At 39.4% G+C, this 24,885-nt stretch overlaps 1 protein-coding gene across 8 annotated transcripts in view; it reads right to left on the bottom strand.

The window, feature by feature from the left end:
- The window catches only part of NRG1 (neuregulin 1), a 1,098,681-nt gene that overhangs the window by 113,606 nt on the left and 960,190 nt on the right, over positions 1-24,885 (bottom strand). For 2 of the 8 annotated variants that reach the window (XM_015542807.2, XM_015542806.2), the window contains exon 1: positions 6,070-6,968. The exons of 5 other annotated variants lie outside the window; for them this stretch is intronic. In XM_015542807.2, the coding sequence (XP_015398293.1) occupies positions 6,070-6,736 (667 nt within the window). In that variant the 5' untranslated portion in view covers positions 6,737-6,968. Of the gene's footprint in view, positions 1-5,189; positions 5,209-6,069; positions 6,969-24,885 lie in introns of those variants that run through there. One more of the 8 variants, XM_042983167.1, reaches the window with a different exon arrangement.

Raw genomic sequence — 24,885 nt, 5'->3', positions numbered from 1 at the left:
ATGGAGGGAGAGAAATTACTCATTAGGACTTACATGATAAACAGGAAAAGCAAAGTCATTGAGAGGAAGATAATATATGTACTGTTTGCATATAAATGCCGAAGGCAGTTTGGAAAAGAAAAGCAAGGTGTAGTGAAAACCGGGAGCATTCCAGTTTCCTCTCAGCGCTCATATAATTAGCTGGAGTGACCTTGGTCACTTCACTTTTGCAGATCTGAATTTCCTCACTTCGGGAGTGACTCAGATAATTTTTACATATGTTCGACATATAAAATTCTATGATTATAGAATATCGATTATATTATTTGGAAACAACCCTTGAGTGCTTACAAACACACACACACACACACACACACACACACACACACACACACACACACACTAGTAGATAAAATTCACCTCAGCAAACTTGGCAGTGTGGTCTGAGGTGATGAAGATGAACTCTATTCCCTGCTCCTCAATCACTTTTCATGTGAATGGTACACGAAGCCAAGTTTTCATTCAGTTTGGGAACCAAACCTTAATGGCAGACGTTAGCCTTTCTCTGGATATTGAAACTAAAAATCCTTGGGAGTGTTTTAATATTCTTTTTCTATAAGCTAAAACAATAAATGGAAAATATGACCAAGAAATAAAACAAAAACATTTATAGCTGTCAGCTTTCTAGAATCTGAAAATAATTTTACCATATTTACATGTTAGAATTAAGTATAGGGGCTCTCAGTCGGTTAAGTGTCCGACTTCGGCTCAGGTCATAATCTCGCAGTTCGTGGGTTCGAGCCCCGCGTTGGGCTCTGTGCTGACAGCTCAGAGCCTGGAGCCTTTTCAGATTCTGTGTCTCCCTCTCTCTCTGACCCTCCCCCATTCATGCTCTGTCTCTCTCTGTCTCAAAAATAAATAAACGTTAAAAAAAATTAAAAAAAAAAAGGAAGGTGACAAGAAGAAATGCTGAATTCAGAGAGTATATGCAGTGTTAAGTAAAGAAATATCTCAGGTTGATTCAAATTGTCTAACTAGATTCTTAAAATTCATTAGAAGATAAGTTCTATGAGGACAAGAAATGTTACTGTTTTTCATTGCCATAATGCCAATCTAGAACAGTGCCTGGTGCATAGGAGGTGTTTAATATGTATTCGCTGAATTAAGAAAAAGAAATAACAGAAGAAAATCATTGACATACAAAAATAATAAAAAGGGAAACATGACCAAAAAAGTAGACACGGTATGGTTTACGGCTTAAAAGAAAGCTCAAACAGATTCAGTCGAGAAGTTATATTCTAGTTCTCAGTTTTATTCTAGCGCTTCAGTGAAGCTTCTAGCTTAACTTTAGACAACTCATACCTTTTTTATGCCTCAGTTTCTCAATCTATACAATATCTCTCTCTTTACACTTTAAAAGGATCCTATGAGGTGACAGTAAAAGGAAAAGGGAAGAAGGAAGAACAAAGATACATGGTTTGGGACATAACGACTTTCTGGGAATGCAGAACTGCTGATTTGTACAAACATATAAAAGTCAGAGAGAAACCAGTATGAATCATACTAAGGAAAAGAAGAGGGGGCAATAAAGAAGAGGGACAAAATTTTGAATGAATTGTGCCAGTAAGAAACCAGGGTATTGTCCTAGAGACGTATTTTTGTATGTGTGTTTGTAATATGTGTAAGTACCACTCAGTTAAAATGCAATACAATTGTATGTGAAAGAAAAGATCAATGAATGTTTAATATTTTAGAATGCAATGAAATATTGATAAATAAAGCCAAAGTGGCATAATTAGAAAAATAAGGAAGATTCAAGAGATAATTGGGTAGGTGGGGAGGGAGAGGAAGGAAGAAAACCGATTTAGGTATAAAGGAACAAGGAGACACAGAGTGGGCAGGGAAGAGGTGAGCCACAGGGCCATCTGCTATATGTCAGCAAAGAGCCCACCCTAGAAAACCCAAGCTGTTTTCGACAGCAAGCTGAACACTGTATGGATGAGCAAATAAACAGGAAAAAGACTACCACTACTGAGAATTTAATAAAAGCAAAACAAGAAGGTGGGAAGAAAACTGAATACTATGAACTATACATGCTTGACCAGTGGTTCCACTTGACATACGTCCCTGTCAATTGGGTGCCACTTAAACTATTAGAGTTGCTGTCCAGTTCACACTCTCTGGAACAGGGAAAAGCTGACAGGAGAAAAGAGCCATGTGTGGATTTAAATTCAGGGGGACAAGACATGTCTCTGCTTTCTCCTATTTAGGATTTCACTGAACCTTTCAGCATTTTGTAACTTTTAGTAAAAGAATGTCACTAAATCTTTCAGAACCTGGGTTTCCGCCTCATCAGCAAATTAATAAAATTATTTGGTTTCAGTCGAGGATCTTTCCATTTCTCCCAGTTTTTAATGTCTTAGGCGTTAAGCAAGTTTTGGTTAAAGTGGAGAAAAGTTCTTTGAAATCACCACTCTGAAATCACCGACAAGGAATTGTAGGTTGCAAGGAACTGGATGAATCTATTGGGCTTAAAATAAATGCCATTTTTAAATTGAAGGAAAGAAATCCTTTGGTATATTCAGTTAATCACGCTAAGCTTTGCAAATGGCAGTGACTCCTATCCTCATTGTGGTAACAATGGTTTGCCATGCAACCCAACACAAAGAGATTTAAGACAAAGCAAAACAAATTTGGCCTGAGATGAAAATACTAATACGTTCTTATACTACAGAGTCTGTTGTCAAGCAGGCTCTCCCATCCAGAAATACATTTTCTTCCAAGATGGCACTATAGTTCCCCGGCTACAATTTAATTAATCACCTCTTTTTATAGTAGTCTAAGTTTGCAACCTCTCAGAGTCAGTTCTTTCCATATAAATAGAAGGTAAGAAAAATTTTAAAGCCCAGGCAAAGAAACAAAATTAATAGTTCAAGTAGGGGCCCCAGTGAGAAATAAAAACGTAACTATTATCATGGCAAATAAAGATTGTGGTAGTGGAAAACCACCAATCACACACAGAAAAACTTCAGGATTAAAAAAAAACAATGCATATATATTTTCCAATCCTGTATCAGGTTTCTTAAAGATCTAGATGGATGCATGGATTAGTATTGTGAAAACATGAAATTATATTACCTTATGCAAGAAATACCCATTTGAGAAAAACCTGATGCAGCTACTATTCCTTTGGACAATTAAGAATGCTCTGTATTGCCTTTTATTACAATAAAGAATGTTTTAATTTTAAAAAAAGTCCGTGGAAAGGGGAGTAATTCCCCTTTGTATAGAATAACCCTAATACTAGAGGGTAGATTGGTTGGGGAATTACAGAGCAGACACAATTACTAGGATTGTCTCTCTTCCACTCTCTCAGGCTCCAGGATAAAGAAGAATCAATTAGCCCTCAACAGACTATGACCTTGAAGGCTACAGCTCTGTGCATAATATGCTGAATATGCTGAGGCAGATAGAACGGGGAGAGTTACGTCCTGAAACCACCAAAGAGCATGTTTCAGATACGATAACGTCATGTTAAGATTATACCATCACAGCTGAGTTCATGTCAAAAACATGCATGACAGAAGGATAGGTCTGGTTCTTCCTGTGACGAAGCAGTACTTTCTTAGTTGAAGAGAAAAAAGTGAATGAGGTCACAAATGACAGTCTAATTCCAAGCTCTTTTGTGTGTGTGTGGTTTTTTGGTTTTTTTTAGTCAATGGTTACAAGCTTTTTAAAACAACAAAAGCAACCACTTATGAGTGTCTGAAAACAAAGCTTCCTGGACCAACCCCCGCCCCCCTCCCCCCCCCCCCCCGTCCCCCTGCGCAAAAACCAGACTCATAAATTTTTAGGATACTCATGCTTTTGCTGTTGTTTTCAGGCACTAGGCTAAAACATTAACACCGAGTTTCCCATACAGAACGCCTTATAGGCGGCAAAGTGTTAAGCACCATCTACCCCTAACTTTTCAGGAGAAAACTACTTCCCATACTGCTTTTCCAGGCTTATCTCCGATGCATTTCAGAGTGCTGCAGCTGTGTCTCTGGCCAGAACTGGCCACCGTGATGCTTTTAGGCAGCAGTAAATCTTTTCCACTCAATGCAAATGCCAGAAAATCAATGCCCTGGGTTGAAAACCAAGAGAAGAGAAACTATATGGAAACTGTACCCTCTTAAAACACTTAGTAGAAGAATTTACCTGAAAAAATAATTTCTCAAAAAGTCACTACATACTTTGTGACATGGTCCTAAACCAGAAAAAGGGACTACATGGTTCTCTGCTTCCTGCCCCCGCCCCCAAAAAAGATGACAAAATTATGGAATTTACCAAAGGAGTTTTTTGTTTGTTTGTTTTTTCTTCATAGGGTCCTCTTTCTCTTTCTGGAAAACTAAGCCTATCCGGGCACATTTTAATTAAAGCCAAGTTTCAAACGATAAAGACAAAGAAGTAACCTTGTCTTCATGGGGAATGTTGCTTCTCTTTGCAGGATCTGTACTTGCTCTTTATAGCCTGTCATTTCATCTGGGTATTATTTCCTGGTCACTTTGCCAGGTGGGAAGAGGCGGTGAATGCAGTGATGTCTGTCAGACCTTTAATGATGCTTCAGGGATTTGATAAAGACACAGAGCAGTGTCTACAGAAAGGAGGTTCTTTACTAATTACACCTGAAAAACAAGCCTCTCTCTCTTCTTCTTCTTCTTTTTTAAAATCTTTGCCAGCAGTTTCTGCTGTGTGTGAAATGAAATGATCTTGAATCACAAGCAGATCAAGTTTTCTGTGTTTCTATACCACACGGCTCTACCCCACACAGAACATCATGTCTGGAAAAGACATTCTTTATTCTTCCTTACCACCCAGAGGGGAACCGAAGGGGTGAGGATTTCATCGCAGAACCCTCACCCTCAACTCTTAAGAGATTTTACACACGTTATTAAGGACTGGATTCTCTTCTCTTTTACTTTATTCCACGAAGGACATATTCAGCCAGTGGTAAAAAGTGGCAGAAGGCAGAGAAACAAAAATAAATCAGAAACATTTATAAAAAGAAGCCAGAGGCCACTCCTCCCTTCTCTACTGACGTGGGGAGCAACCTGACTAGTCATGGTTTCTGCCTTGTCAACTTTCCATTGTAAGCATTGCAGTGACCCAGTACGAACAGCAGCACATTGTTCTGTATCGTTTTAAGAGCGTGGGCTCTCTTCACTCACAGGTTATTAAACTGCACTGCTCCGGTCTGACGGGCAAAAAAAGACACGTCTGAAAAAAAAAAAACGATGTACCTTACTAATGGATCTTGTACTTTTTAATGACTGCCAAGGAAGCTATTTAAACATTTGATTACAGAAGACAAAACTAATTTGGGGAAATCCTTTCATGCGGCATCGTACTGCGCCCTGAATAAAATAAAGCTGTCCCTCGTAAGTGCTCGGTAGCCGAAACTACAATCTGGGCAGGACGGCAATCGCCTGCCACTGGTGAGGGGTGAGCACTGTAAATGCGCTATCAGCAAGAACCAATTAAGACAGAAATGTGGTGAGAGCAGAGACCAGTTAAGGGAGCAGGAAGAAGGCATGGAGGCAGATAACAGGCAGTGTGGGACCACTGCGTGGCAGAGGGCACCCGAAAGGTGAGGAGAGGTGATGGAAATCCACACGGGAGAAGGACAGACACAGAACCACCCTCGCTGCTCTATGGAAGTCACATTTATAGTTTTGTTTTGTTTTGTTTTGTTTTGTTTTTAAAAAGGATGCTCTGTCTGATGTGTTCATTTTTAAAAGTGTTAGAAACCAACTGAATTGCAATTAAATTCAAGCATGACTCCCAGATGCTGAAGTTTTGGGTCCCCCACCCCAGACCGAACAGCCTGGCTGGAGGGAACACTGTTTCATACCAGCAGTTTGCAAGATCGTTTTACTCATCTCTTCAACGCCACCCCAAGCGCTCCAGTCACATGATGTGCTTAAACAAAACCATGCAATTAAAATAGAAGAAGACAAGGAAACAGCTCCATGCTCAAGAGAACGCCTTTTAGCGCCTCAAGCCCACCCCTTTCCATGATTCATCATCATCATCTCGCTCTCTACTTACAAAGTTTAGGAGCAGTTTGGAGATTAGTTTCTGTTGTTTGTGGCTGAGTTGCTGACTTGGGTGTTCTCACCTCAGGGTTCCGAGTGGGGAAAGGGAAGGATGCTGCAGTGGACGGCAGGAAAGAAAAAGCAAAAATACGATTCTTCGGGGTCGGGACCGCTGAAGGTTCAGAGGACACAACGGCATTGTCAACTTGCACTGTAACTTGAACCTCAGTTTCAGATTGAGCCCTAGAGACAGGTGAAGTGTATGCCTCAGATGCTACCCATACAGCTGAGGCAGCGGTTGGATCCAGAGAAATAATAGGGTCCTGGCCTAACCCCCCAGGGTCAAGGTGAGTAGGAGAGTCATACTCAAATATCTTGTCCACAAATACCCACTTGAGGCCAGCAATGCAGAGGCAGAGGCTGACTAGGCAAGCCAGAATGGGGACAATGCAGATTTTCTCCGAGTTGAGGCAACCTCTCAGGCGCTCAGCTTCCAGGCAGACACAGCAGGGAGCTGCCAGGCCCATGAGTCCGGAGGTTCGCCCATCTTCAGTCTGGGTCTCTGGCATGTCTTCTGCTGCCGGAAGCCCGTCAAGAGATGGGTCTGCACTCAGCTGAGTGGAGGGGCTGGAGGACCTCTCGGCGGCTCCCTCGGACATGTCTGGGGAATAAATCTCCATCGGCTCACCTCCAGAAGGCCTGGCCTCTCTCACGGTCCATTACCATGCAGAGCTCCCCCCAACCAAATGAGACAGCATCTTACAGGGGGAAATCGATAAGTCTTCCAAGTCCAAGGCCATTATCAAAAGCAAGAGGAGTTCAGGAGGGAGGAAGGAAAAAAAAGCCTCTAGCAACTACCAAATGAAAGTATACTGTAATTCTTTACTGCTGTTTCCGGGTTACTTTTGCAGTTCTTTCAAATGCTTCTCCAAACCATCCCGGCTGGTCAAGAGGGTTGGGGGGGGGAGGGTGGGGGGGAGGCAAAATAGAAACCGAGCTGATCGTTGGTCAGTTAAGTAAACCAGTAGCCCAAACTGAAAGGCATGTTTCTCACCTCGAGCATCTGAAGCTGGTGTCTGCTTAGATGGAGAAAACAACTGTCATGCAGGAGAAGTAAAAGCAAAAGCAGGACCAGAGGTGGCGGCGGAGGCGGCAGCAGCGGCGGCGGCAGGAGAGGCAGCAGTGAGAGTAGCAACAGCATCCTGTTGTGTTAACGCGAAGGCTGAAAGAGGCTGAATCATTACACAGCAGCAGGTGCCTGCCCCGGGAGCATCACTGCAAACAGTATCATCACACAGGGATCCGAAGGGAAGAGTGCGGCCCGGAGGGGCGGTGACTCCCCTCCCCGCCCTGCCTCCGCCCCCACCCCCCCAACCACTCCTCTTTGTCCTTCTTGAGCGCTCATTCACTTTCTTCCCCTGCAGCTCTGCCCGGCTTCATAGTCTCTTTCTCTTCCTTTCCCCTCCTCATCCAAAGACGTTCTGTCTCTCTGTCTCTCTCTTTTTCCTCCCTCCTCCCTCTGTCCGCACTCCAGAGCTGCTGGCTGGTCTGAGTAAAATCAGTATACCCAGCGACGCAGGACTGCCAGTGACTTCCTATTTTATCCAATTAGAAGGAATAAAGGCCATCAAATCAAAGAGAAGCAGGCAGGCACCAGTTAAGCTCAGTCCCCATGGCCCCCACCCCCTTTCTTCCCTTTCTCTTTTTCTCTCCACAAAAGCAGCCCCAGTTTTCCACCCCCACCTTGCTTGCTTCTGGTCTTGCCGGCTCTCTTTCCTTCACCCACTGTGGGGTCAGAAAAAGCCAGCGATCGATGCTAGCAATCTAACAAAGCTGGGATGGGGCGGGGGATGTAGGTGGGACCTTATGGGTTGGACCTGAGGCTTGGCAAAGTCTGATATCTGATTCCTCCCTAGAGAGGTAAGCTTTTCAACAGCAATTTCTTCTTGCCTGCCGCTGAGAGAGAGCATTCCTTCCCCTGCCCTCTAATAAGTTTTGTTCACCAAGAGGACTGTTATTACCTGATTTTCAACCAACAGTCAGAACGTGTTTTTTTCGAACCTTGGACAGCTCTGCCTTCAGCCCTTTTGGCGATGATTGTGTAAGACTGCAATGCCCAGGGTGAAGTGCTGAGCCTATGCTGAAGGAGGGGTGGGAGGGAAGGGGAGAGGTGTTCATGGATCCCCACTCCGGTCCCATTTGAATTTCCATTTCCTCTTTCCACCCACAGCAGTCCTAGACTAATGTCAAGCTAATAAGAAACACTGGTAAATAGCGCTATGAAGGGAGCAAAAGGCTACCACTTTGTTTTGAGATTAGCCTTCACAGTGACTCCACACTGCAGAGGTCTGAATTCCCCAGGAGCTGTAATATATACCACATGTCCTCTGCGAGAACCACACTGCGAGTATTAAGAAGAGTTTTCCAGAAGAGCATGCCTTTGGGTTAGGTCTCAATAGCTTTACCTTACAGACAGTTTCAATGCTGATTTTGCCCCCCTTTTAAAACAGCAGCCGTTAAAAGACTGGAAGAAATGCCGTCTTTAACAGACAGCACGGGATTCCCTGAACCTCCCTCCTGTTCTTGCACTATATGCATCTAAGCCCTTAGTCCATGCTTTACCATGACTGGACACCCAAACGGTTTCCAAGGAACCATTCTGCTCACCTATGTCAATGGGAGTCTTAAAAACGCTCTCTAAATCTATACTACATAGCCATCATATGAGTCCCAGCAGCAATAAATTTGGAGCTCAAGTCCTGAGAAATCCTGCTTTAAGCACATTAAAGTTTGTATAACACGTGCTCGCTTCGGCAGCACATATACTAAAGTTTGTATAACACAATCTCCACCGCTTTGAAATATTTTTAAGCTTTAAGTGGGCAAGCGAGAAGAATATTATCACATCAAAATAACATCGGTCCATAATTATAAGTGATTTAAAGGATATTAACTCTCAAAACGTGTTTGCAGTACTATAACTAACAACAACTACAAAAGCCTGAACCAACTGGCCTAATTGCGATTATGACTGTGACAAGCTGATGGGCAAAATGACTTATCCTCCACATAACCTGCACTTATATACCAGTAAGCAATATTTTAAAATAAGAATAGTTAAAATAAGATCCTGTGCCTAACTTTCTGGCTTTAGCCATTTGATTTTAAAGCAGTGAGAGTTTTCTGAAAGATTTTAGCAACGGACATGATATTTCATATCATGGAAAATCTAGTATTCATACTGAGAGGTATTCACATTTTGATTGTCAACATTCACGTGAATGTTCAGAACCAATATAAGCAAGTAAGTGTTTACACTAAATTAGGGTAATTTGTAATTACTTTAGAGATTACCCAGTTTAAATACACGGTACCTAACTCCTCACTTTTGCCCCAAACCAATACCACACTCCAGTATAATACACTGGCACTTCATTCACAATTACCATCTCAGTTTCAAAACTCAAAATGGGGTTCCAGCAGCCCAAGCCAGGCAGGTAAGAGAAGACGTCAAGAATGGGAACCCAGAGTGAAGAAAAGTGGTCCTCAGCTTACACCAATAACAACTACCCACTTCACCTTAATCACTGAGAACAAACATATTCCGCCGACAAAGAAATTACTGGGCGCTGCTCTAATTGTCATCTTAAAGACCCTTAGAAAGGAAAACAACGTATCACACCAAGGCTAGAACAAAACAGCAGAAACAAAATCCTGTGGGCTGCCACAACTGTCTTTTCCCCGGGGCTATTCAAATCTGTAAGATGTGTACGTGTCCTCCCTGGAGATGTATTCCATGAGCCCTGTGGCACCTCGAAGCTAAGATGAGCTTGCCGAAAGCCAGCATCCTGTAGAATTCTTTCCCACCAAATCAGAAGGTGAATGTAATTGAGGAAAGGGGGTTGAGGACATAAAGAAAAAAAAAAAAAAGGAGAGAGAGAATTCTTCATGAGTTCTCCCCTTGAGAGTAGGAACCAAAAGTTGCCCTTATCCCTTAACCAAATCCCCTATGGAAATAAAGAAGTGAGAAAGGGTGCTGTGGATGGGTAAGGGATCGGAATTTCCTTTGGATGAAACATGCCTGTCTGTAGGAAGAATTGCAAGAATATGTCGCGTTAACCCTCTAGACTCCACCCCAATAAAGCCCAGGAACACCCACATCTCTGCGTCCTCTTAAAAAAATGAAAAAGAGCAGATTTTTGCTACCTTTAAAAAACCACATTACCACCTCCTTCATCACAACAACAGCTACATTTAAGGAGCTCTGCCTTTGTGCCAGGCACTGAGCTAGGTTCTTAACATATATTATTTCTTGTCTTCACTAATCCCGTACAGTACGTATCATCCTCAAAATAGAGACCTACTCAGGCAGCTTAGGTAACTTAGCCACGGACGTAAAGCTATTAAGTGATAGGGCCAAGATTTGAACAAAAGTCTGACTCATGCTGTTTCTGCTGAAAAATACCACTTTTCTTTTTAATCACAATAATGCATCTCATCTCAGTATGTATTGCTTACCCATCACTTCAACGAGAGAATAAACGGACCAGAAAGTGTAATAATGAAAAAGGCTCAGTACCTTAATGTGGTTTGTAAACAAACTTAAAGGTGCCTAGTTTCCAAAATAAGAGCTTTCCAAAATTTTGCCTAGTGATATCTAGAACTCGTAAGGATTAAGCATAGGCTATTTAGGGGTGCCTGGGTGGCTTACTCGGTGAAACAGCCAACTCTCGGTTTCAGCTCAGGTCATGCATGATCTTGTGGTTTGTGAGTTTGAGCCCTGCATCAGGCTCTGTGCGGTCACTGCGAGCCTGCTTGGGATTCTCTCTCTCCTTCCCTCCTGCACTCTTTCAATTTTTGTCTCAAAATAAACAAACAAACAAAAAGCATAGGCTAATTAAATGCTACCTATTTATAATTTCAATTGAATGAGATCTTCCACAGTCTCAGTTCCAGAATTTTCTCTGGAAAGCTTTTCAATTATATGCTTCTGTGAAACAAATTGCCCTGAAATAGCTTAAAGCAATCACTGCTGTATTCTGTCTCCCTAGTCTGCGGGTTGACTGGGTTCGGCTGAGTGGTTCTTCTGCTGCTCTTGATGTCAGCCGGGGCTGCAATCAGCTAGGATACAACTGAGCTGAAACACTGCGGATGGCACTCACGTGACGGGGAGTCGATGCCAGGTGTCAGCTGGGAGCTCGGCGGGGACTGTGGAAGGGTGCACCAACATGTGGCCTCTCTGTGAAGCTTGGGCTTCTCACAGCATGGCTGGGTTCTGAGCAGAAGCATCCCAAGAGGGAAGAAGCCCAAGCCGCCAGCCCTCCTGAGGCTTGAATGTGGAGGCTGCATGGGTCATTTCCATTGCATCCTACTGGTTAAGCCGTCACGGCACCAGCTGACATTCAAGAACTGGGGAAATAGGTCTTGACTGGGGACAGTGACAAAGAACTTGCAGCCATTATTAATCCACCGCAGAAGATAAGGAAGTAAATGTTAGTAAGTCGACCTGGGTCACGAGGGGACAGTAATACAGAACGGGATTTGGCAGAACAATATCAAAATACACTTGTATTTCCGATCCATTTTCACACTATTCCAGCTTCTGTCTAAGCTTGCTTCAATGAAGAAAAAAAATCCTATTATATCATCAAATGTATTCAAATTCCTCTGCTACTTCAATTCAAGCTAGGTTATTGGGTGCAGCATTTATTTTAGTTATTTTATTATCAGAAGTATTTAGCACAGCTCCAGCAGATGAAAGAGGATGGCAAACGCCAGTTCGCTTTTGACCATATAACCCAAACTTATTCTCTCTTTTACAGTTTTTCTTCCCCCGTATTTTGACTCTTTCTATCTCTGAAAAAGCTTATTCTTGCTCCTAAATTTTAGGGCTAAAAAAGTAGAATTTACTTTGTGGTATCTCCATATTACAGTCACCGGAGAGGACTACAGATAAAACATAATGATTTATGTATTTGCTAATGAATTATGAAATCACATTTTAAAAAAATTTTTTAAATGTTTGTTTTTGAGAGAGAAAGAGAGAGCGAGAGAGCGAAACGTTCTCTGAGGGCAAACCAAATCCATGTACTATCTGATGTTCTTTTACATTATTATATTATATATACATATGTATATATATACACATACACAAACATATATAATGTAGATGTTCTTCTACCTTATTCATAAATGCTAAATATGAAACTCATTCTACCTTACCGGGCAGGTATTATCTCCCCACTTTGTAGGTGAGTGAAGACTCATTATACTTTACTCTCACCCAGTGAAAATTTCCTCAGAGAAGACAACTTAATTTTAAGAATTATTTTGTGAGATGCTGTATCAAACATTTGATGTGGACTGTGGGTCTGTGTTTTCATTTTTTTAAATGTTTATTTATTTATTTTGAGAGAGAGACAGAGAGCTTGAGTGGAAGAGGGACAGAGAGACACACACACAGAATTCGAAGCAGGCTGTAGACTTTGAGTTGTCAGCACAGAGCCCGACGCAGGGCTCAAACCCATGAATTGAGAGATCATGACCTGAGCTGAAGTCAGATGCTTAATCAACTGAGCCACACAGGCACCCCTCTGCGTTCTCGTTTTGTAATGAGGTGATCATATCATTCTGGCACATTTTGTTCTTTATGAGTTTAGATCCTCCCTAGCTCAAGACATAGTACAGGGCCTCAAAGATGAGGATGTGAAAATTTTATATAGAAAGGTTATCTTTATTAAATATGATACTTATAATAAGTTTTCTTTACTTTGAGAGGGACTATGAATTTCTCACTCCCTGTAAGTAAAATCATTAGTCATATACAAACACAGTTTATTTTATTTTTAGTTTTACAAGTCACCGTTCTTGTAAAATTACCCTGGACATGTTCTGGAAGCACAGGAGATGGTTGCACAACATTGTGATAAATACTAATGAATTGCTCACATTAAAATAGTCAGTTTTATGTTATGTGAATTCCAACTCAGTAAAAAAGATAAAAATAAAAAGACTCTGGACACTCATCATGGTTTCAACTTTTCCAACATTTAATTTTAAAAGGAAAAGATGTTCTATCTGACCAGTGTTACTAGTGGACTACACTAAAATAATGAGACTTTGGTACGTTTAGGTTGCCCTTTCTTCTACAAAATCTCAGTAGATCACATGGCATTAAATCTTTGACAGTTATTAATTAACTATGAACTCTGAATTTATGTCAATGATGCAATCCCAAGGAACTCAGAAGCATGAATAAAGCTATAATAAATTGACGTGTCATTGAGCTCTACAATTCAAAAGACATTTTAGGAGAAAATGAGCAAGGGCTTCTAACTCGATCTCATTTTATATACCTAAAATATTATTTCTCATTGTTCAACTCCATCCCATCCCACTGTTCAACTCCATCCCATCCCATTTTTTAGAATATACTAGAAATATGAGCAAAGGTTGGGGTGGGGAAAGTGGCAGTTATTCTGAATCATATGTATTTTCTACGCAGTGTGCTTTGTTAGGAAACGTGTGATGAACTCACCACTTGAATGTAAATTCCACAAGGGCAAATATTTGTGTCTGTTTTTATCACTATATTCTTACTTCCTAGAGCATGCCTGGCACACAGAAGGCATTAAGTGTTGTTGAATAAACGCAGCAATATGGAAACTGTACTAAAAAGAGATGAACAAAGTGTGGGAAAACATCTTAGAGGCATGGGTACTCCAGATAAGAGTTGTACTTGTGTGAATAAATGCAAATAATGTTAAAGTACTCGTGTGTGTGTGTGTGTGTGTAATAAAAAGAAGGAAAATTATAGTGACTACTCTGATATTATGTGGACGGTCATTCATAATATTTACTAAAGCTATATATGTTGGATTAGTTACCTTGAACAAATATCTTTGTTTCATTAATATTCACTACCTATAAGTTAAGATCACATCACAGAGCACCACAGCTAAGAGATGATTTTTGTTTGTTTTATCCACAAGTCTTATGACAAATGTAACAAAAACACAAGAGATAATCTGCATTTTATGAGTATGGACATGTATAATTTATTTAAAGAAAATAATAAAGGCTATACTTCATTGCAGTAAGAGAAATTAAACATAAGGAAGAAACATCTCTGATAATCAATGCTAGTTTAATACAAAGTAAAGTTTCAAAAATGGAAGTAATTAAACTTGATTCATACTTAGTCACTAGCTATTTCTTCAGTTTCTTGTCAGCTGACTCTATAATCCCCAAATCAATCCAGAAATTCAGTGTATAGCACAACAAAACATTTCTACAAATGCTCTGGAATCTGTTACTTTGATTTTTCAATCTTCTGCTTCAGACAGAACCCGTTGGGCATGAAATGGTCCACAAATGAAGGAAGTTATGAATTACTTATAAGAGAGTACCATCTACTCAAGAGACTCGGAAACGTCTTTAAAGCCTTATACAAAATAAACCCTCAAAACACACCTGGAATCAAGGAAGCCTGGGGGAAGGGAATTACCTGAAGTGTCCTACTTTTAAATATAGTCTAAATTTGAAAATCTGAAAAGAGTTCATCCAGAGGAAACATTTTAGAATATACATTTTCCTTGGAGTCTACATAGTTCTATCTCCTTGTTGCTGATCAAAATGAAAATACAAAGCTGCACCAAAGGAAAAAAAGAGAGGAATAAAAATATACGTAGTTTCCAGAACTGATTTGGCATTCTGAGTGAACCACCTAACTTGGCAATACAGTTGTAAGGTCATACGCCTTATAACGCTCATAGGAGTAGAAGTATCCTATTTAAAATCAAATGCCAGCCTCGTATTTTTCTGCTGCTTCCCTATCCAAGGGGTGGACATTTTTTCTGCATTGTTATAGTTCTTATTACTTTAAAAATATGAATTTAACAGTCATAAGATAAAAATATCTTGTCATTTGACCTCCAATTCAAACTCAGCTATCATAAATCACACAATATGTTGCTAGGTCGAGATCTGTTTAAGAATGACTTGTTTCTTCTTCCTATTTCAGAAACTACATGGAGTGAAAGGATTTAGGCTTCCTACAAAGATGAACTGTAATTCCAAGAATAATTAGATCTAAATTTTACTTTTACTGATTGTTGGAGTAGGAATAGGATTTACCCATGAATTTTGTTTTCTACCAGAAGATAAAAGGTCCAAGGAAGTTAAAAATCATCATCATCATCATCATCCTCATCGTCATCTTCCTGGAGTCACACCAAAATTAATTTCAGAGTCAAGACTAAATTCAGGACTAATGCTCCTCCCCTTTCAACTCATTTCTACAAAGGAAAGCTCTCTAGTGAAGTACTGTCAAAGACGATACAAAGAGTAGAATGGACGTTCTGTCACGACTGCCATGGATTATCTCTACAGGAATATCTCACTTTGAGCCTTCACTGTGACTGCTTCTACTGAAAAGTTACTTTTCTTGGGCGCCTGGGTGGCTCAGTCGGTTAAGTGTCCGACTTCAGCTCAGGTCACGATCTTGTGGTCCGTGAGTTCGAGCCCCGCGTCGGGCTCTGTGCTGACCGCTCAGAGCCTGGAGCCTGTTTCAGATTCTGTGTCTCCCTCTCTCTCTGACCCTCCCCCATTCATGCTCTGTCTCTCTCTGTCTCAAAAATAAATAAACATTAAAAAAATTTTTTTAAAAAGTTACTTTTCTTGAATGCTCCCATGACCACTTTTGGTCACAACTCTGCTGAATATTCAGGCTCTCTTTCTGAAAGTTATCTCAGAGACCAATATTTATATTCCCACTATTTTTTTTTAAATTTTTTTAAACGTTTTATTCATTTTTGAGACAGAGAGAGACAGAGCATGGACGGGGGAGGGGCAGAGAGAGAGGGAGACACAGAATCGGAAGCAGGCTCCAGGCTCTGAGCCATCAGCTCAGAGCCCGACGCGGGGCTCGAACTCACAGACCGCGAGATCGTGACCTGAGCCGAAGTCGGCCGCCCAACCGACTGAGCCACCCAGGCGCCCCATATATTCCCACTATTTACTCAACCTCATTTTATCACACTAAGAGGACACACAGACTTTGTGCTGTGGAGCCCAACAGCTTTCATTGAGGATAGGCTGGAGATAAGAAATTAGTTTAACAATGGAAACCTTACACCTGAGCTTTATGCTTACGTGGAAAGGTACAGAAAAGACCCGCTAGCGGGTGGAAGGGAGCTTATCTTGAGGTAAGGAGACTGTCATGTCAAAATAGGGATCAGCCTACTATTATTGCAATGGTTCAAAAATATGTGATACCAAGATTACCAATATTTGAGAACTGGCGAGGCAGGGTTATGTCCTCTTTTAATTTGGAGAATCAGAAGGCTGGGACAGGGAAGCAATGACTGTCAGGAAGAGGAGAAAGAAGGCTGTTGATAATGGAGTTAAATCCTGAAACATGATGCCTAGAAAATCCCAGCTCCAAATAGGATGACTCATTCCAGAGAAACCTAAATTCTGTTTGTTGGCAATAGTTACAAGCAGAGAGGGAGGGAGGCAAACCATAAGAGACTCTTAAATACAGAGAACAAACTGAGTGTTGATTTGGGGTGGGGAGTGTGGGGGAGGGGGAAAATGGGTTATGGGCATTGAGGAGGGCACTTGTTGGGTGAGCACTGGGTGTTGTATGTAAGTGATGAATCATGGGAATCTACCCCCAAAACCAAGAGCACACTGTACATACTGTATGTTAGCCAACTTGACAATAAGTTATATTAAATAAGTAAATAAATAAATAAATAAAATTTAAGTTTAGTTAAATAAATAAGTAAATAGATACAATTTAAGTTTGTTTTAAAAAATAAAATAAAATATTTACAGAAAAAATAAATTGTTGGCATAATCCATCACTTACATATTCTTTTAAAGACTGTAATAAAACATATATGTCAGGCATACTGGGATATGTGGGAATAAAATACAGGCAGGTATGCAACTTACTTGAAAAGGCATCAAAAATAAGAGTGGGTAGAGAGGTCAAATGGGCATTTGATAAAGCAAATACAGCAAATGTTAACTGTAAAATCTAGACAGTGGGCATAAGTTGTTCACAGTACATTAAACTTTTCTGTATGTTTGGAAATTCTGTAATAAAATGCTGGAAAAAATATTTTTGAAGATTTTTTTTCATAACTATTTCTGGCCACAACATATGACAGAGAACTCATCTTAATTTCCTGTCATAAGTTTTATTACAAAAACTCTGTAGTCTATGCCAAACAAACAAAACAATCAACCAATTCCACATTCATTAACCTGTATTTGTTCACTTCCTCCGCTGCATGCACCCTTCCCACCCACGTTCCCCTACTACCCTCACTTTAAGAAACTGACTTTTAAAATGAATTTCAGGGGGGCGCCTGGGTGACTCAGTCGGTTAAGTGTCCGACTTCAGCTCAGGTCATGATCTCGCACTCCGTGAGTTCAAGCCCCACATCGGGCTCTGTGCTGACAGCTCAGAGCCTGGAGCCTGTTTCGGATTCTGTGTCTCCCTCTCTCTCTGACCCTCCCCTGTTCATGCTCTGACTCTCTCTGTCTCAAAAATAAATAAATGTTAAAAAAAAAATTAAAAAAAATAAAAAATAAAAAAAATAAATAAAATGAATTTCAGGGGTGCCTGGGTGGCTCAGTCGGTTGGGTATCTAACTCTCGGTTTTGGCTCAAGTCATGGTCTCGCAGTTGGTAAATTTGAGCCCCACATCGGGCTCTTACACTGACAGTGCAGAGCCTGCTTGGGATTCTCTCCCTCTCCCTCTGCCCCTTCCACCCTCTCTCTATCTCAGAATAAATAAATAAATGAACTTAAAACTATATATTAAAAAAACAACATGAATTTCAAAATTATATCAGAAATACAAGATTCATATGACTTTAACTATTAGATAATGGCAATGAAGCATCTTTATATAAATAAACCATTAGTTGCTGCAGAAAAATCTAAGAGCTTTTCTTGACCCCTCCCCCACACCATTTCTTTATTGAGAAGGAATTTTTCCTAATGCCATACTTCAGTCACTAGGGAACTGGAACATCTATGAATAATGTGAAGAGGGAAATTACAAAGTTCACTTTACTGACAATCAGAAAGGTTAGACAGTAGCTTCATTTTATTGGAAAAATAGAAACAGAATCCTTTAATTGCTGATGACACTTGCATCTGAGCATATCGTTTTCAACGGTCAACTGGTCAGGGGACACTATAAGGCCAAGGGCTCTGATGTGCAAGTTGGGCTTCTCCACTGCTGTGTTTCCCACCCAGTTATGCATACAGTATTTTATAAAACTGTTAAATATTTATGATGCAGTACAAAGCCCCTCTAAAAGCATCTGTATTTAACTAAATCATGTCACTGACAGCAAGAGGCATGCAAGAGTAATTTAACCTAGCAGGAAAGTACTTCTTTTACATATCACTGCCGTGCAGAGGGTTTCAACCATATGCTGTTTCTACCCCCACATACCTCCCATAAGAAAGAAAAGGCTTTTAAAGAGGTTTCTCGAATGAAACATAAATCTTCTGAAGTGTTTCTCAAAAATTCTTCCCTGTGGCTTTGCCACGACTCTGTCACTAGAGGTGAGACAAATAACCTATCCTTTGGTTGAATCTCCTTGGCCCCAAGCTAAAATACCTGGATATAGCCCAATATTTACCTCTGTCATGCCCTTCCAAATGTTTACTACTATAGTCTACCAGTGACTATATCAAAGGCATCCAAAAGGTGTCCATGTACCACTGGATTTCCACTCCCATTCTTCCCTTTCACCCAAAAAGACTCCAGTGAAAAAGTTCTGCATGAGTATATCAAAAGTTAAATTATTCATAATCATTCACAGTCTTAAAACCAAAGAATCTACTGAGAGAAATGCTACTATTTAAGCAGTTTTCCAAGTTACCTAAGGTTATAGTGATGCAAATGAATAGCAGAGAGAAATTGCTGAAATTAAAAAAAAAAAAAAGTACAATGAGAAGGTAAGACATTTTTCGGCATCTGCTGGCTCAGAGCTAGCTGTACTCCCGGAGACAAGAGGTTTGAAAATAACCTCTGGCAAGGGAAAAAGTTGTGTCGAATGGGTACAAAAATAATTAGTTTAGTGACTTGTATGCTGTCAAAAACTCAGAGCTAAATGCTTGAGTTGTCCAACTGGAAATGAACTGATATTACTGTAATTCAGCCAACATATAGCAACTGATGAGAAGATTTGCTGTTCAGCATTTAAACCAACTTCTTTTCACAGTCTCGAAGGTAAAAATGGAAAAGCTCTGGATGATCTGCTTTTCAAAAGCAGTAGATTTCAGATTTTGAGGTCACTGTATCATATATGGTCAAAATGGCTACCATTTCTAAAGACCAAAGATATACGTTAATTGATCTTGCCATCTATCTGCCCATCCGTCCAAAAACTGTTCACTAAGTGTCTGGCTATGTCCTAGACATCGTGCTGGAGTTTACAGATGTGGAAGCAGGAAGGGAAAAGACATTCCGCCCTTCTCTGAAGTAGAAGGTGGGGTTGTCTGACGAGAGTGAAGCCATGATTCAAATTTTGAGAGTGGTAATGTCCGAGTCTCCATGGAAAATAGCAGAGAAAGCTGACTATGAGAAACAAAGGCAAGGCAGACATCATGGCAAGTAGCAGATCTACACCAGTCCTTCCTTATTTATCATCCTCACTATCAGGATCCTTCTTTCTCCTCTTGAGAATTATATTTGGAAAGTGCGCCAATGAAAGAAGACTTAATAAAAGTCATCAATAACAGAAGAAATAACTTCTCTGCTGAGCCCTACCATCCTTGGACCCAAGCAAAACTGAAATTCGGGGAGGAAAGAGGAAGAGAAGAGAACAAGAACACAACAAGTATTTACTTCTCAGCTCAGGGCATCTTTTTCCAACAGCAGAATTTAATTTGCAACATTAGATGGTCCACTTAATCATGCTGTGTGGCTTAACTCTGGCCATGATAAGACCAACCCACTTAAATGATGTTACTGGTAACTACATGAGTCAAAAAGCTTTAACCTGCTTAACAGTGTGATGCCCCTCTGTTGCATATTTCTGCTGATACAAACATGATCACTGAGGGAAGAAGATGCACCCTAAACCTGGACTTTTAGCAGGAAAATTTAATTTCTCTATTTCAATTGCTTTTTTAAAAAATTAAGACAGTATTTGAAAACATTGTGCAATTACAGCAAGTAAAAATTATTCATATTAATGTGAAAAGGGAAGATTTGGTCTCCAGTTAATGCCTCTTCTGCTACAAGCTTTACAATTTTTTTTCCCAACGTCCAAAAATGTGCCTTTTGTCAGTTTTTCCATATACATCCTACCTTCATCTTGTCCTTGCTGCCTTTGGTAGCTTCATTCATTCACTCATTCATTCAGTAATTATTTGGTAAGTGCCTAATATGTGCCAGCCCTACCTAAGACTACGAAAATAAAGGAAAGAGATTGCAATGGTTCCTGCTTTCACGGTGTCACATTCTAGGGGAGGACTTAGTTTTCCTAACCTCAGTCTGGCACAAATGCAAATATTTCAGAAGTGAGAGTCCACGCCTTCTCATGGATTCTATATGTACAGTAGACATGTTGTGGAAACACTGTTTATTGTACGTGCATGTCCAAGTATCTGAGGTTGTTTTCACTCAGGATCGAGTTATGAAAGTATTTCTTTCCGATAATGTTTTGACTAATGATAAAAGAAGAATCCAGAGATCCATTCCAGAAATCACCATGCCTAAGCAAGAAGCCTTTGGATTATTGGACAATTAGAGACAGAAAAACTTAATCCATCTATTTCTACCCTCAGTATCTACCAAAACAAAACACCCATCAAAACATACTGGGCTATAGTAGTTATTTGATGATGGGTTGATTTTTAAAAAAGTTATTGGCTTGATTGTTTTAGTGGGTGGATTAAAACACATAAATTGAATAAAATATTAATATATTTTATTATTATCTTTTTGGGGAATTGAAGACTTATTTACCAGTCATGCCAATGCACAGTTTTAAAATAGGGTGGGCCAAATCTTCTGAACTAGTAAGGAAATGTTCTAATTACCCAGAAATCCTGACATTTCAAAATAGAAAAAAATTATACTAAAACCAAAGAGAAAAAATTATATTACAATACATACAGATACAGATCTGACGATTTAGTTTAAAACTTGGTTGGTTGTAGAAACTAGGTTAATCAATAAGGAAGTTTAACATGATTCAAAGAAATAAATATTAAACATTTTGACTAATATTAGTTCTGATATCTCCCTAGGCTCTGCAAAATCACTGACATGGCAAAAGCTAAAGATGACCAAAGTAATTGTCACTATTAGTTATAAGTCATCATATTCATAAATACATGAGCCGTTCAGACTTAAACTGATGGTAATTAAAGAAACCAACAATAAAATGAAGATTAACATCCTTTATCTACTTAGAAACATTTTTCCTTCTTTCAATTAATTCTCATGAGAATATACAAGGCTCTAGAGCAACCTGATTCTCATTCAAAATCTAAATCAACTTGAATTTTTTCATCCATACGACATAATTTTAATGCTGAACAGTCATTCGTCATTCGGTGAATGTTCAATGATAGCATGTCCAACAAAGAAAAGGATACGTATGGGGGTGGAACTTTGTTATTCCACATTAATATTGTCTGAGGGTGCATTTTAAAGGACATTGCTAAACAAGTTTTGCTTTTAAAAATTGAAAACTAAAAATTTCTTTTTTAAATACTAATATCTCTGTTGCTCAAAGTAAAACATTAATTTTTAAGAACATCAGTTTATAAACACTTTGAAGTTCAAAGTATGATATATATTACTTACTTTGCAATTAAGTCATCATCATAGTATTTTTCCTCCTTCATCCTAAATCCAGTGACATGTTATACTGTCAAGCTACCTGAAGGATTATATATTATCTTTAACCAGTATCTCATTCTTGCTCTTAAGAGCAAGTGTGTGCACACCCAAAAAGTCAATGGATCCTGTGCAAAGTAAAAGAGGTTGTAAAAATAAGTAAATTGGATCTAATTATGGGCAATAGAGTTTTAAAAGGTCCTAGGTGAACATTACCAGCACTTTCCATGTTGAATTAAGCATGCAGTTTAGTCAGCAAAGATATTATTTTTATATATCATGTTTATGTCTACTATAAATATCATAAGCATTCCATTAACATTAACCTAGTGAGTAATGCATATATGATGGCGTCAGGTTCTAATCAGTGATAATAACTGCCTACAACTATTTCCCCTACTGTTCATCTCCCCACTCTTTTACCCTGACTAACAAAGACATGCCTACCAAAGTCTAAGGGTTCATGTAGTTACAGGAAACTGGATGCATTATTTATAAGGATGCAGAGGCTAGAAAGTTCGGCTATGCCGCTTATCCTAGCAGTAGTAGGCTCGAAGCTATTGGCAATAGGAACCCTGCCAGTGCATTAGAAGATGAGACAGAGGGATCTCTGCCAAATAAAATAGCTAAGTAATAACAAATGTTAAAGAAGAGCCTTGGGGGTTGGAGGGAGTCCTGAGCTTATGGCTGAAGCACAATTCAGATCACCAAGCTTTTGCAGTCAATGCGGAAAGAAGAGTTGTAATTGCAATTAATTCTTTGTGTCTTATCTTTCTTGAGTGCTTGCTTTTTAATTACAGCTATACATTTTTTTAATGTTACTCAGCATCTGTGTACAAATGAGAAAATTACAACTGGTATAAAATAGGTATGGCACATACCTATCAGATTGCAAACTCAGGGGTAATTCATTGTGTGTACTATCCACGTTGTTTAGAAATCCAGCTCACTGTTTTAGTGATCCAGGACAAATTGGTATTTTCTCTCTCTGATTTCAAAGAAAAAGAAATCCAACCATGAAAAAGCCACCATTTCTTACTTTTCATGTGTTCAAAACTGATAGATTGCCACAGACAGACACCTGTCATGGCTTTAAGTGATTTTGAGATAGTGCCATTCAAGTTTCATTTTCTGTTTAATCATCCTCAGTCACTTGGAATTTACACCACATTGCAACAAAAGGCCGCATGCTCTAAATGTTAATAGCAGCAGGAGATGAAAATGCCATCTTGCTTGGAAAAAAAAACCTAAAAACTGACAAAATAAGTCAATCTAAACACAAAAAAGAAAACCTACTATAAAGACTGTTAAAGTCAAATAACCTTCCATATCAATTTGAAATTTATACAAAAAGCTATGATTTTTATTCTGCATCTCAAAATTGATCTGAAAATTACCATCAAAATGAAGGCTGAGGTAGTTGAGGATACGTATCACCTATGTGTTTATTTATTTGTTTCTTATAATGCTAAGTTTCAGATATTTAATGGACACCCCTTTTTATTGACCATAAAGCACTCATCATTGTCTCTCCAACCCAATATGTGTGCGAGGTTTATGAATTCCTTCTAAATTATCCAAGTACCAAACAAATATGATTTATCTAAAACTTTCTGGTCTGAATGCTTTTTATCATAGTAAATGTGTACGTATATTTCTGTACTTTGCTCAGGAACCTTGATTCATAGAACTGATTTGGTCCAAGTAACTGGGTTAGAGGAAAACAACTATTTTCAAAAGTAGCTGCAATGATCACATGCCCTCACAAGAGGAGCCCTCTGAGGGTTTTTCTTTCTTCCTCTATAGTCACTACAGTCATTGAGTGAAAAGAGCTCAGGATGTGGAGTCAGAGAGGCTGGAAAGCAACTTTGCTTCTGCCATTACTTTTTATCTAACCTTGACAAATACTGACTTGTTTGAGCCTCTTAGGTTTTTCATTATATAACTTCACTAATAAATATTTGTTCTCAAATGACAGAATCTGATGTGTGATAGGTGCTCACTAGAAGATATTATTACTACTTTAGTATCATTACTTTTAATGATAATAAAAGAAAAATCAACCTTATTAATGCAATGGTGGCATGCCTTTATTCCCAAAGACTCTTCAGCACCACAGAGAGGAACAGCGACCAACCAGTTAATATGTAGATTTTCAGATAATTTATAATAATCCCATCTAAGGGGAAACAGATACTTATAAACCACCACGTAAATGAATACTTGTCATAAAATGAAGAAACTTCCCAGATACAGAAGTCAGAAAAATTGAAATAGAAGCATACAAAATGTTAAATACTTCTCAAAATGTTAAAAATTTTCTAATATTATTTCAGCCAATGTTATTTTTTTAAAACATCGATTTTAAAATATTTAAATATCTGGGGTGCCTGGGTGGCTCAGTCGGTTAAGCGTCTGACTTCAGCTCAGGTCATGGTCTTGCAGTTTGTGAGTTCGAGCCCCGCGTCAGGCTCTGTGCTGACAGCTCAGAGCCTGGAGCCTGCTCCGGATTCTGTGTCTCCCTCTCTCTCTGCCCCTCCCCCGCTCATTCTCTCTCTCTCTCTCTCTCTCTCTCTCTCTCTCTCTCTCTCTCTCTCTCAAAAATAAACATTAAGAAAATTATTTTAAATATTTAAATATGTTTCATGATTTTTTAGGTGTCTTCCTATAATTACATATGCATGCAACTTTTAAAAAGTATAATAATCTAACTAAAAAAATCACCTCTGGGAAACAGTACAGTGATACGTTATGGGAATGGAAACACAAATAACCCCAAATCCCTTCCTTCCAGACCTTACATTACAGTTTGGGAACCGATGTGCACTTCGTGCCAATAACTAGTAGCAATCTTGTTGCTTGAAGCAAGAGCTATGAGACCATCAGAAGAGTACCCCTGGGGGTGGGAAGACAATCTAACATCTTTGTATATCAATAAACTAATA

Source organism: Panthera tigris, chromosome B1 (assembly GCF_018350195.1).
Source record: "Panthera tigris isolate Pti1 chromosome B1, P.tigris_Pti1_mat1.1, whole genome shotgun sequence".
Lineage (NCBI taxonomy): Eukaryota > Metazoa > Chordata > Mammalia > Carnivora > Felidae > Panthera > Panthera tigris.
Note: the sequence above shows the minus strand (reverse complement) of the source record. Positions and strands in the feature narration are given on the sequence as shown.